At 35.2% G+C, this 12,645-nt stretch overlaps 1 protein-coding gene across 1 annotated transcript in view; it reads left to right on the forward strand.

Annotated features, from left to right (window-relative positions):
• Positions 1 to 12,645, forward strand: part of ARHGAP42 (Rho GTPase activating protein 42) — a 145,932-nt gene that overhangs the window by 117,110 nt on the left and 16,177 nt on the right. The window contains exons 11-18 of the mRNA XM_026034963.1: positions 1,797 to 1,875; positions 3,207 to 3,246; positions 3,750 to 3,812; positions 5,466 to 5,540; positions 6,248 to 6,332; positions 7,397 to 7,455; positions 8,712 to 8,817; positions 12,204 to 12,363. Of these exons, the coding sequence (XP_025890748.1) occupies positions 1,797 to 1,875; positions 3,207 to 3,246; positions 3,750 to 3,812; positions 5,466 to 5,540; positions 6,248 to 6,332; positions 7,397 to 7,455; positions 8,712 to 8,817; positions 12,204 to 12,363 (667 nt within the window). The remainder of the gene's footprint in view (positions 1 to 1,796; positions 1,876 to 3,206; positions 3,247 to 3,749; positions 3,813 to 5,465; positions 5,541 to 6,247; positions 6,333 to 7,396; positions 7,456 to 8,711; positions 8,818 to 12,203; positions 12,364 to 12,645) is intronic.

Raw genomic sequence — 12,645 nt, forward strand, 5'->3', positions numbered from 1 at the left:
AAAATTTAGCATTAATCACACTAGAAAGAAGAAAAAAAATATTTCTGAAAAATTCTGAGAGGAAGCTTCCTTGATAAGAATCTGTGGGTAGGTAGCCAAGTGAAATATTTTAATAACTCTAACCTTAGCCTTTAATAAAATAGGAAAAAAATGTTTGTGTTAATTTGGATCAACCTTATCTTTTTATGCTTATCATAGTAGGTATAAAACAGTGCTCAGACTGGCATTTTTACACAAAATAGAGAATTTAATTACTGCCCAGAGAGACCTAATTACTACTTTCAGCTTCTGAAAGTCATCAGAGGTGAATATGTGAAACAGGTTACTCATTCTAATTATTAACATACACAAGCACACCTGCTGTCACAGTAGAGAAGAATTACTATCTTGCTTTCAAGCTTTTCTGTGAAATCAAGTCCTGAAATGCCTAGCTGATGGAGTAGTCTCTTGAGATCAGATTTAAGCACCAAGAAATTAATAAATATGCTCTTGTGCCAGTGCAGAATATCTAGCTATAACCCTAGCTCCTTTCAAGTAAATGACTGTTTTGCTGTTGCAGATAGCAAGTGGATAGATAGAAATTGACAGTGTAATCTTGCATTTTGCAAACAGTTACGCATAGAGGAGTGACTGTGTTTTTTGTCACGGATTTTGACATCTTATATGGATTTGTTTTGGGCTGATCTGTATGTCAAATTATATATGTGTTTTTCTATTATCAGTAAATGCTATATGAAGGCTACTGGATTTTGAGTCTGTAAAGAGCTACCATGGTACCATTGTGATAGGGTAATAGTAGAATCGTAACGATTACTAAATTGCTACTAAAGATTTTTCCACTCTTGTATTTAAATATGACTATTCATAAATAATTTTAGGGAAAAAGATTGGAACAGACTCCAAGATATCCTCATTGGTTCCCTTCAGTTTTTTTTTCCTATGCACTTGGCACACTTTTATCAGCAGAGAGAAAATATGCTACCTTTTCAATTTTGATCATAGTAGAGTACAAACCTGAGGAATGAGGAGGCTTGATGAATCTTCTTAACTTAGCAAGGTCATTAGCTGTGTTTTTGGCTGTATCCATAATGCTTTAATCATAAACATATTGTAGAATATGCATGCTGCAGCTCCTGCTTCCTGAAGCATCAACTGCCCACAGTTGAGTGCTGTAGGATGTGGGTGTGTAATTCCTGCACCCCAACACTGCTCAACTCGTTTGACTTTAAAGTTCCACGACCAAGACACTTTCTCACAGCTCTCCTTTCAGTCAGTCACTACTTTAGTCACTAGTTTTTAAAATAAATAAATAAACAAATTTGGGTGTCTTAGATGTCTATTTTAGGATGTGTTGACTTTTAGTTTAAAAATACTTGTCTTCCTTTACTACCGGAAGCACATGGATAACCAACTTGGGCAAAGACTTACTTGGTCAGATTGTCCTTATATTTTCCACCCTAGGCATCTCCTCACTGAAAAACTAGTTGCATTGGATCCTGTTTGCAGGCATGTAACTCATCATGCAGTATGGAAATGCCTAATACACTGCAGAACGTTCTAGTATTAGGACTAGGTACATAAAATTTAAGATTGCATTACCAAACTCTCTACAAACATGAAGTCTTTTCTAAATTTATCTCAGAGCTAGTGTGATGTATCAGCTGCCAGCAATTAACTTTAACTTCTTTGTTGTTATTGTATTCACTTCCTGTCAATACACTTTTTGGATTTTGACTTTGGATACTGTTTGAGAAAAATAAATTACTAATTTTAGTTTATGTCTATATTTTTGATAGACCTGGAATCATCACACTGCAAGCTTTTTCAGAATCCAACCGGAAACTTTGGCTTGAAGCTATGGACGGAAAGGAACCAGTAAGATTTTATATTTGCTTATATTGTACTAAATTGTAAAAGATTTTCTATCTGAAATGTCTGTCAGCTTCTTGCTTTAAAAACTTKTGCTTTTTCTTGCTATATATGTCATAAAACTGAAAAAAATAGAATAAATAATTCTTCTATTGTTCATAAGAAGCAATGACAAATATACAGTGTAGATCAGTACAAAATAGTGAAGCAGAGCTAAAATATTAGTTTATTTTAACCTGTGTTAACATTGTTTTATTTAAGATATTTAAGATTTACCAAATCTAAAAACATACYGTCTTACCGGATACATAATCAAGATAAAATTTATAAAATGTATGTATCATTTATATACTGCTAAAAACAATCTTTTATGCAATGCCACATCGTCGTAATAACCACCATCTTGAAAGGCAGAGAGCATAAAAATGTGTTGAAAGCTGCTAAGAAACAGGCTTAGCTGAGATTTCTTCCCACCATTAACCCTCAATTGAAATAGTCACTGAATGTGGTGATGCCAGACACGTATCCAAAGGAAACAAAACAGTTGATTGATTTTAAGAGATAAGTATTTTTGCATGCTTCCTACTTGACTGAAACAATGCAGAAATTGAGTCAGTATTTGAATAGGCATTTAACCCATTTGGAGTCTGCAGATCTGACTTCATGTGCCTATGAATTTCATGCTATTAAATCCCTCATAAAACTAGAACTTCAAGGTCTGATTGGACTTTTGGGACACAATCTGGCCGTTGCCTTTGCTCCAGAGGATCATTTTATTCAAACTGCAAATACCAGCAGAACTGTAGACTTTTGCCTCCTCTGCCTGCTCAGAGTTTAACCCAGGGATGTCAACTTGATCAGCTCCACTGGGGAAAGCTCAAGAGAARTGGAAGGCGAGAACAGTGCTACCAGGAGCTCTGTGCTCATGGGGCTAGAGAGGGGTCACATGCAGCTGCATTCTTAGTATGTTAGATGGCTGTTGCTGAGAGGAGAGGATCGGTGAGAGGCAGCTCCAAGAAAGCTGCTGTCACCAGCAGAGTGSAGCTGGGGGAATGGTGGTCCAAGGGAGGTCACAAAACCCAGAAGAGGTTCTTGAGCTGTCAGGTTTGGACTACCTGGAAAAAGTTGCAAGGAAGCCTCCTGCCAGAGGTGTGATTTCAATTTTAATAATCTATTAAGCTTATTAACCATGACCTAGCAAAAAAATGTGAGGATCAAGGCTTTCTGAAAGTGTCGAACTTAAACTACGTTGGAACTTGTTTAAGAACTATGAACAAATGTGATGATAAAGAACGTAAAACACAAGCAGTGACCCATTTTTTTCCTTCTCCCTCCAGATTTACACGCTGCCAGCCATCATTAGCAAGAAGGAAGAAAGTAAGCACTTCATTATGTTGAGATATGACATATTCCTAGATTTCTGTAACGTCCTAGTCTCCAGGATGTAGATGTGTGTGTGAGAGAGAGAGGGAGGAAGGGTGAGCACATGTGCAGAATTAATTTGTTTGTGTTTTCCTTCTATTGCTGTGAAATACTGTTTGCTGGATAATATGAAAGTTCACCCTAAGATTCAGCTCTGTGAGAATTGTGAGAAAGCATTCAATTTTTGGATTACTATCAGACATAAATTTGAAGAAAATGCATTTGGCTCCAAAACAACAGTATCATTMGCAAATCTCTATGAAGATTTTATCTATAGTCTGTATATCTAAATGTGAAGATATAACTGTGTATTGAAATAAAATCCCTATAGGGATCATGGCTTTTGTTTGTAAGTGCATATGCATCTATTATTCATGTACTGACTAATAAAATGAGTATATTTGAGGATATGGGTCTTCATGGGATAAAAATGAACTATTCTTTTCTTCTTTTTACAGTGTTCTTAAATGAAGCAGGTTTTAACTTTGTGAGGAAATGTATTCATGCTGTAGAAACAAGAGGTATGTATTAAATTGCAAATTCATTATTATATTATTATGAGCACTTTTCTTAAATATTACTTTGATAAAGTCCACTTACTTTACAACTGTGTTTTGGAAGGTGTCCATCACTCTAATTGTATTTTCATCCTGAAAACTGTTACAGGTTTTTACAATGCTTAACCTATTATTTAACTTATTTTTAGAACTTTAATTGTAACGTCATGCTGTTTAGACAGCTTAATACACAGTTGCACACATCTTTACATTTTTAAATTGCATGCACTGAATTATACTTTCTGGTGAAATTATAGGGTTTGGAAGTTCCTAACTTGGTTTTCTAGCATCACATCTGGAGACCAAGAAATCAAAGGCATGAGCACTGCTGAAGTATTTGTGGCAGAGCATAACTCCCCTCATTTTATTCACTCATTTTGTACATCATTCAACAATTTTTTAATATTTAGTGATTAACACGGTGAATTATGTAGTGAATATATATAATTATATATTAACAAATAGTACTCATCTATTGATGACTCACAACAAGCTTGGATTATCCCCTTTGAAAGAAAGAGGTTCAGGCTCTGTGGTCTTCCCTGCTCAAAGGTGCTCTGTGAGTATCAGTACACTGAGCGGACAGGATGCAAGTCCCTCCTAATGCAAAAGGGTCAGATGGCACCATGCAGCCAGTACAGTACCCAAGAGGAATTCAGTGGCTCAGGTGACACTCTTGGGGAGCTTGCTCGACCTTACATTCTTCTGCAGAAGGTGGTAAAGACACCCTCAGGTTATTTAATGGAGGGCAGACTTTGGAAAATTGTTTTCAAATGAAAAGTGAGCAATTTTGAAATAGCAAGACCTGAAGTGGAGATACAAAAGGAGAATAAAATAATAACCAATCAGAATTTGCTTTCTTCTTCGCAGTTTTAGAAACTGTAACACTGTTTCTAACATGCTCCTACAGATGATAAAATCATCATCTTTGGAATCCTGAAATACTGTGTGTTGAATGTCACACTTYAAACTTGATCTGTTAGTTGTGTCTGTGATATTAAAGAAAAAGGAGAAAAACGAAAGAAACTTATGGGCAAATTTGGACTGGCTTTATTTTCCTTAAGATCCAAGTATGAAATTATATGCCAAGCTACAGTGTTAACAACTGTGAACCTTATTTTGCACCATTGCTTAGGTACAGTTATTTTTTCTCCAAGAAATAACAACCAGATCTGAATGGGAAGGACAATGACCTAATGAGCTGTAGATGCATACTAATTCCACTGAAGTTTAGCAAGGATAAACTTGTGAACGTGCAACTTGTTTCAGAACTGTTTTGGGACCTTTCACTATTTTCAGCCATCTTCTTATGTTTGCTAATGTGTCTCATTTCTATGCAAAAGGATTCTGTTAATTTAAAATTTTGACTTGGGTGTTGTATAGTGTTTTGTGACATGGGTTCAGCGGAACACATTGGTGTTGCTGCCAGCAGCGAACTCAGTGGGCTAAAGTAGCGCTCAAGAATGTAAATGAATAATTTTCCATAAATTAATTTAGAAGTCATGGGTTGGTCTTCAAGCTCGTTTTGGGAGCATACACCAAGGATGCATCAAAGCATAATAAAATAACTTTTTTAAATTATGATTTTATTTTCATTATATTTATGTTCCCATATAGGTATTACAATCCTGGGGCTGTACAGAATAGGTGGTGTAAACTCCAAAGTGCAGAAGCTGATGAATACTATATTTTGTAAGTATATGTAGTGACCCTTTGTCAGTAGTGTGCTGCTAGTATRTTATAGTTAGCTTTGCTTTAACTGCTGTGCTCAGAGTGTGTATCGTAATATTTACATTTTCATATGTCCATTTACTGACAGTAAGCTGACRGTAAGTCAATAAAATTTTTCAGTCTTCTGGAAAGAGTTACATCTACCTTGTTTCTTGTATGCATTATCACTTAATTTCAGCGTGCAGTCATCAGTATATGTGAGCAAATTAGTGATAAAATATATTCATTCTTTTAGTTTAAAATTCTTTTTCTTGGCATCTATTTGGCATTTTCCAAAAGTCTTTCAGAGCTTCATTCTGTAATACAGCTGTCTGTCTTGAAGTCATAACTCAGTTTAAGCAGATCATGTAGTTTTAGTATTTAGCTTTTCACGCTAATTCAAATCTATGATAGAGATGTTAATTATCCAGAACATTTTCAACTGTCATGGGTTTAGCTCACACTTTGATTATGGTTCATATAATTGAAGTTTATAGGTACTAAATATAGCTAATTTTACTAATGCTTTAACAGATTAAAATACTTAAAATTGATCATATTGGCAGTTGATCTGGCCAGTGAAGTAATCTCATGAATTAAATGTCTAGTCTGTTAGCATTTATTGTGCTTCTTTTCTAATTACTGTGTTAGTCAAACTGTAACACAATCATAATTTAAATTTCTCTCAGCTCCTAAATCTCCTCCTGATATGGATATTGATATGGAGCTTTGGGACAATAAAACAATAACAAGTGGACTAAAAAACTACCTCAGGTAAGTATGGTGCTACACAAAGCTCAGTATTCCTTTTATTGGCCCATTCCTTTTATTGGCCCATACCTTATTGGTTTTTTTTAATCCATTGGCATGATGGTAATTGAGTGTACTWCAAACTTGCACTGTCATTATTTCTAATAATAAATATAATGTTTGTCACACTCTTTCTGGCTTACTAAAATATCCATACACTATATAGATCTACAATTGGCAAGCATTWTAGGCCAAATATTTTTTTTTTTAATTACTTAAACTGTGTAGTTTGCGGTTTAATGACATTATTATTGGAGTAAAAATACCTACAAAAATGTTAATATTTGTTGTCCTATGATATTAATATCTTTAGATACAAGAGAAAAGCAGATCTCCCATGTAAAACTGTCAGTTCCTTTTAAAATACTTGGTAATAAGAGTCAAAATTTGCAAGCATGATGGTACTTCTGAAATGCTTCTTGCTTCTCAATTTTTAAGGATTAAAAGAAACAAAAATCCAGAGTGTGAGTATTCACACAAATCCAGTTTTTAGTCTGGAAAATAATACTAGCATTTATAGTGGAAATGTTCATATAAACTTAATTGARAACATTGGCTTTAGTGGAAGAAATTTGTAATTGGTAGAATGTCTTCAGGAGCATGTAGCATTGTTGATATTATAYTTGTGAACTAAAGAAAAGAATTATTAGTATGTGTGTTTTTGACTAAAAGACAGGCTTCATTTCAGAGGAGGATTCTACCAGAATCACTCAGATTAGAATTTCAGTAGCAGGTTTTATAATGCATTTTATAATGCATTATTTTAATGCATACTTTCTCAGAGCTTTAAAGATTATTTCTGCAGCCCGCTTTGCCATATTCTACAGCAAAATTAGAATATCTCTGTTCTGTACTATAGAAGGAAGAAGGTAGTGAGTATATATTCTGAATTGTATACTGGTTGTAATCAGTACGTAGTGAATTGGATTTACTAGGACATAACAATATATGGCATGCAGATATTGAAGGCTATCAGAATATAGTAGTGCAGTAATGCATTTTTCAAAATTTCCATTTTTTACCACCAGGTGTCTTTCAGAACCACTGATGACTTTCAAGCTGCACAAAGATTTTATTGTTGCTGTTAGTAAGTAAAGAAATACATTAATTTTTGTGAAAGTTCCTAAACCTCTTCGAATGCCTATCACTGTTTTTCTCCTTGCTCTGGTATTCAGTGACCCAGGCAAGGATCTGAGTTCTTTCATTTCATTATGTATAATAAAATTGTGCCATCTGAAAAGCCTTCAAAACAGAGAAGTCACCTTGCCTGAAGCTGCTTTGTGGCTTGTTCTCCTAAGTTTAGAATCACAAACTTACAGGATGGTTGAGGTTGAAAAGGATCTTTAAACATCAAGTCCAATCCCCCTGCTCCAGCAGGAACACCTACAGCACGGCACACAGGGTGGCAACCAGCCAGGTTTGAAAGATCTCCAGAGAAGGAGACTCCACAAMCTCCCTGGGCAGCCTCTTCCAGGGCTCTGTCACCCTCACAGGAAAGAAGTTCTTCCTCACATGGAGATGGAACTTCCTGTGTTGCAGCTTATACCCATTACCCCTTGTCCTCTCACTGGCCTCCACTGAGAAGAGTTTGGCCCCATCCTATCTACATTCTCCTCTCCAGTACTTATGTATATCGATCACATCTCCTCTCAGCCTTCTCTTTTACAGGCTAAATAGGCCAAGCTCACTTCGTCTTTCCTCATACGATAGATGCTGTAGTGCCTTAATCATCTTTGTTGCTCTACGCTGGACCTTCTGGAGAAGCTTCATGTGCCTATTGTACTGGGAAGCCCAGAGTTTCTACCTGCTTGCTGTCTACACAAAATTTGAATCTTGATTGCTATATAGACCAATAATTCTCATTGTGCATTCATCCTTCTCATCCAGGAACTTTTTTTTAACGGCTTGCTTTGAGAAATGGAAGGAATTATATTACTGTCTTTTCACAAAGGGAGAAATTAGTTACAGAGATAGTATGACAGTTTTTCTAATTACTCTAAAGTAGAATTTGAAGTTATTTCCATRTTACCTCTTACCTTGATAAGATTAAAAGATACTCAAAGAATTTTAGATATTTTAAATGTCAGGAGGTAAAATATTGGATTCCACTGAAGTGGTAAATGGAGTCATAATTGCCACTCATTTCAATGGCCCCAGGTTAGCTTTTGATAAGTTAATTGAAATACAAATACCAGAATGTTCTTGTGATAAACTTGAATTGTCCTAATCTTTTTAAAGGACARTTTTGATTTATTGTTATGCATATGTGTATGACCATGTGTTGGTAATCACATCTTAGCCTACAGGCTGATTCATCATCAATATTTGCTTTTTGTTTCACAGAATCAGATGATCAGAACTACAGAGTTGAGGCAGTGCATGCGCTTGTTCACAAGTTACCGGAGAAGAACAGAGAGATGCTGGACATCCTTATCAAGCACCTGGTCAAGTAATTCTTCATGATTTTTTTTTCTCTTGCTGGTAGTATTTTAGGTTGTGATCCTTTCCATTTTTAAAATGTCAGTATTTCCTAATCCATTCTCTGTGTTGGGACAAAGCCACTTGAAATTACAGTTAGCTTCTGAAATGCTATTCACAATGTAGTGAAAAAGTCCTGCCTGTAGACTGTAAAGATTCGTGTTTACTATTCATGTTCCTAAAGCAAGAATTAACTCCTGTTAAAAATGAGAAACATCCAAACGTAAGCTACAAGAATATGCTATGTAAACTAGTAGACTAGTTCAGTCTTATTTTTCTCTATGAGATATCAGTGTCATTTCAAAATACTAATTTGAAATATTGTTACTTTTATCCTTGATTCTCATATAAATGTCCAAGCCTTCTTTTGAATTTCCTAAGTTTTATCAGCTTGCCTGAGTCTTAATTAAATGTCATAGGGAAAATCATTTTTTATATATTTGAACTGATGACCTTTTATCTTCAATGGATTACACTTCTCAGACAGAAAAGACAAGTTTTGTTCTCTGCTGTCTGTACTGCTTGCTGTTGTTATGCAGTATTGCTATATCATCGCTAACCCTCTTTCTACAGCAAACAATGTTCATTTGAGTTATACTTTACTCTTGTCATTTTCATTGGCTTTCTATGTACTTTTTTAAAAGATTAATATTAATTAGTTTCTCTTTCTGATCGGTGATGACAGAGGCCGTGTGCTGTTTAGTACATGTTATCAGTGATTTCATAATGCGATGAGGGGAACAGTAGTTGCTCAGATAAGGTCCACATGGTTGACTTGGGTAAAAGATGCAGCAGAAGGGCCCGTATTGCTTTCTTTCCCTTCACTGCATCTCAGCTATTTTGCCTTTTAGATCTCAGCATGAACCATCTCAGCGTGCCGTGAGCTGCCTGCAGTGGAGCCTAATGTATCTGCTTCCTTTTCAGGGCTCTGAAAATGTCTTTGACAGGCAATTATTGAGCCCTAGTAAAGTATTTTTAGCCCTTTATGGCATTAGCCCCTGGAGAATTGCCGTGCTCGGAGCTGCTGTGAGTGCCTCAAGCACAGAAACAGTTCAGGACGAGCTTGCTTTTCATTAGGCATGTGGTAACCCAAAGAACAAGCAAGTTTAAACTTGCAAAAAAGCAAGTTTATTAAGTTTCCTTACCCAAAGAGTATTTTATTAGCTAAAAGTATAATATTCACTCCTTTTAATTCTCTGAACATATAAAGTTTTTAATGATAGATCAATGGCTTTATAAAAGCTGCTAGTTTGGAGATGTCAATTAATTACTTAATTACTTAATTGTGGGCAAAATGAATTGTAGGGAAATATTTGTTCTTTGGCTTTCTGGCCTCTTTAGTCTTAATATTGCACAGATGAAGAGAAGAGTATATCCATGGTGTCCACTGCTGCCTTGGCTRTTTTCTTTAAGCATCCAGCAGGCACTTTGTTACAATTTTGACTTTATGCTAGCAATTCTAAGGATACTGAATTCAAAATCACTGTCATGAGTGATTTTATGATATAGCGTTGCTATATATAGTCAACATGGAATAATAATAATAGTAATCAATAAAGAAAGTGAATAATAAATTGTATTAGTATGGAGACTTTTCAAAGCACACATGACACAGAGCATCATTTTCTGTAAATGGCGAATCTCCTTTCAAAATGTCCATCCTTTCTCTGCATTTCCTCTTGGCTATTCAGTTCCTCTATGTGAGCTCTTGTATCTGCATGAAAACACTATACCTTTAAATATGATGTATACAATAATAATAATATTTTTTTACTTTATGTAGATCTTAAGGTCTTTAGATCTATGACTACTTTGTCTTTGTGTCTCTGCAAAATTAAATATGATTTAGATCATATATGATGTGCATTATTTATTAAAATAGGAGGAAGAGGACAGGGGAAGCAAATCCTGAAAAGCATCCTGTACAGTAGGGCCCTACTGTAATGTGTTTATTACACTTCTTATGCTAATAAATCAGTTAACAGATAGGAAACATTGCAAGTTTGGTGTTATTTTCAGATAGATAAAAAGATATACTTCATTAAAAAAAAAAAACAAAAATTCATAATTAAATTACATATTTGTCTCCTTTAAAGAATAAATTCTTCTTTCATGTGATAAAGGCACAATACTTTTTATCAGTTACATGGTCATAAATCTGCAAACTGACAGTATCAAGAATGTATTTTTTACAGGGCATATAGCAAAGAAAGATTTTGAGGAGAAAGCAATTGCACCTTAATGGATGCCTTAGAGCTACCTGAAATGCGTGATTACCTTGGCCAGTGTCCGCTCAGTAGCCGAGCAACAGTAGGACTAGGTCAGATGAAATTGGTTATCAAAAAGATCCATTTTCAGGACTAGGTTTTCTTCCCTTGTGCAGGAAATTGAGCCTTTGAGGTGCTTTGCAGAAAGTCTTTTCTGGTCACAATTTTATTAAATTCAGTGTTCCTTTTATTAACCAACCTACCAAATTTGTCACCAAGGAAACCCAAACATATTACAAACACTTCTTTCTGTCTTATGCTGTAAGACCATGATGATTGTATAAAATGTTTGTGTAAAGGACCTTTGCTAGCAGTTACTGTGCAGCACAGAGCAGAACATTGCAGACAGATATTTGCTAGGYTTTTCTTAACATAGTAGTTCAAAATTTCCAGTGCACCCACAGAAGGAAAATTTCTGAGATGTTTTTTAACATTAACTAAGTAGGAAACACACAAGGAGAATGGAGTATTTGCATGTAGTTTATAACTCATGATATTGAATGTAAATGTCATTCCCTGTATTTGAGGAGAGGGGACTATTTGCTTCATTATTGAAGTAATTCTACTGCCTGGTAGCTACCTGATTTTTTTTTTTTTTTTTGGAGGGAATACAGCAGATTTCTCCATAACCCTGATTACTGCAGATTGTCAGAGAAAAACAGAAACTAGAATATGTGCCTTCCTTCTAGTCTTTCTAACTAAATTTTATTGTCCCTTGATTTTAAAAGCCACAGAAATCATTTTAGTTATACAGAAGATTAATAAAATTGTATTTTGTCAGCTTGACAGTGGTAGCAGATAGCAGTGAGGAGAAGAAAGGAAGCCATGAATGAATGCCTTAATAAGTCATACTGTTTCATAGAGTTAACTATAAAAGGCAATTTTCAAAATTTACTTRCTATAGTGTTGTTCAAACATGAAGGCATAGGACAGCTCTGACCAGAATCACTGGCAGTTTTTTTGAAGTTATCTTTAAAGGGGAGTCATGAACCTGAGATTTGATTACAGTAGTTGTCTAACAGTTTTCTGCTTGTTGGAGTGGGCGGTCAGCATGATTATTTAACTGCATATCACTTTTGTTCACTTAAAGGGTATCATTACACAGTCAGCAAAATCTTATGACGGTATCCAACCTTGGTGTTATCTTTGGACCAACTCTGATGAGAGCCCAAGAAGAAACTGTGGCTGCTATGATGAACATTAAGTTTCAGAATATCGTCGTTGAAATTCTGATAGAGCATTATGAAAAGGTAGACTGACATTATCTGAATGCTTTCTGATAAAGAAGAAACTGGTATCTCATTTTCATTACCATCATTTAATTCTTAAGAATAAGAAATTCATCATTTATAGAAGCATTATGAGAGAAAGAATACATGCTGCCCATGTGTTGCTATGGATCTGTATTCCTAGCAAGTCTTTTATGGCTATACAAGTTACAGATCCAAGGCATAATCTCCCATGTTATGAAGGAGCTGATCTGAATCAACTAAAGAATTCTAAAGCTTGAAACCTTCTCATAGCTGAAAGTG

The sequence above is a fragment of the Nothoprocta perdicaria genome, unplaced genomic scaffold, assembly GCF_003342845.1.
Source record: "Nothoprocta perdicaria isolate Ctin4 unplaced genomic scaffold, notPer1 scaffold_153, whole genome shotgun sequence".
Taxonomy (NCBI): Eukaryota; Metazoa; Chordata; class Aves; order Tinamiformes; family Tinamidae; genus Nothoprocta; species Nothoprocta perdicaria.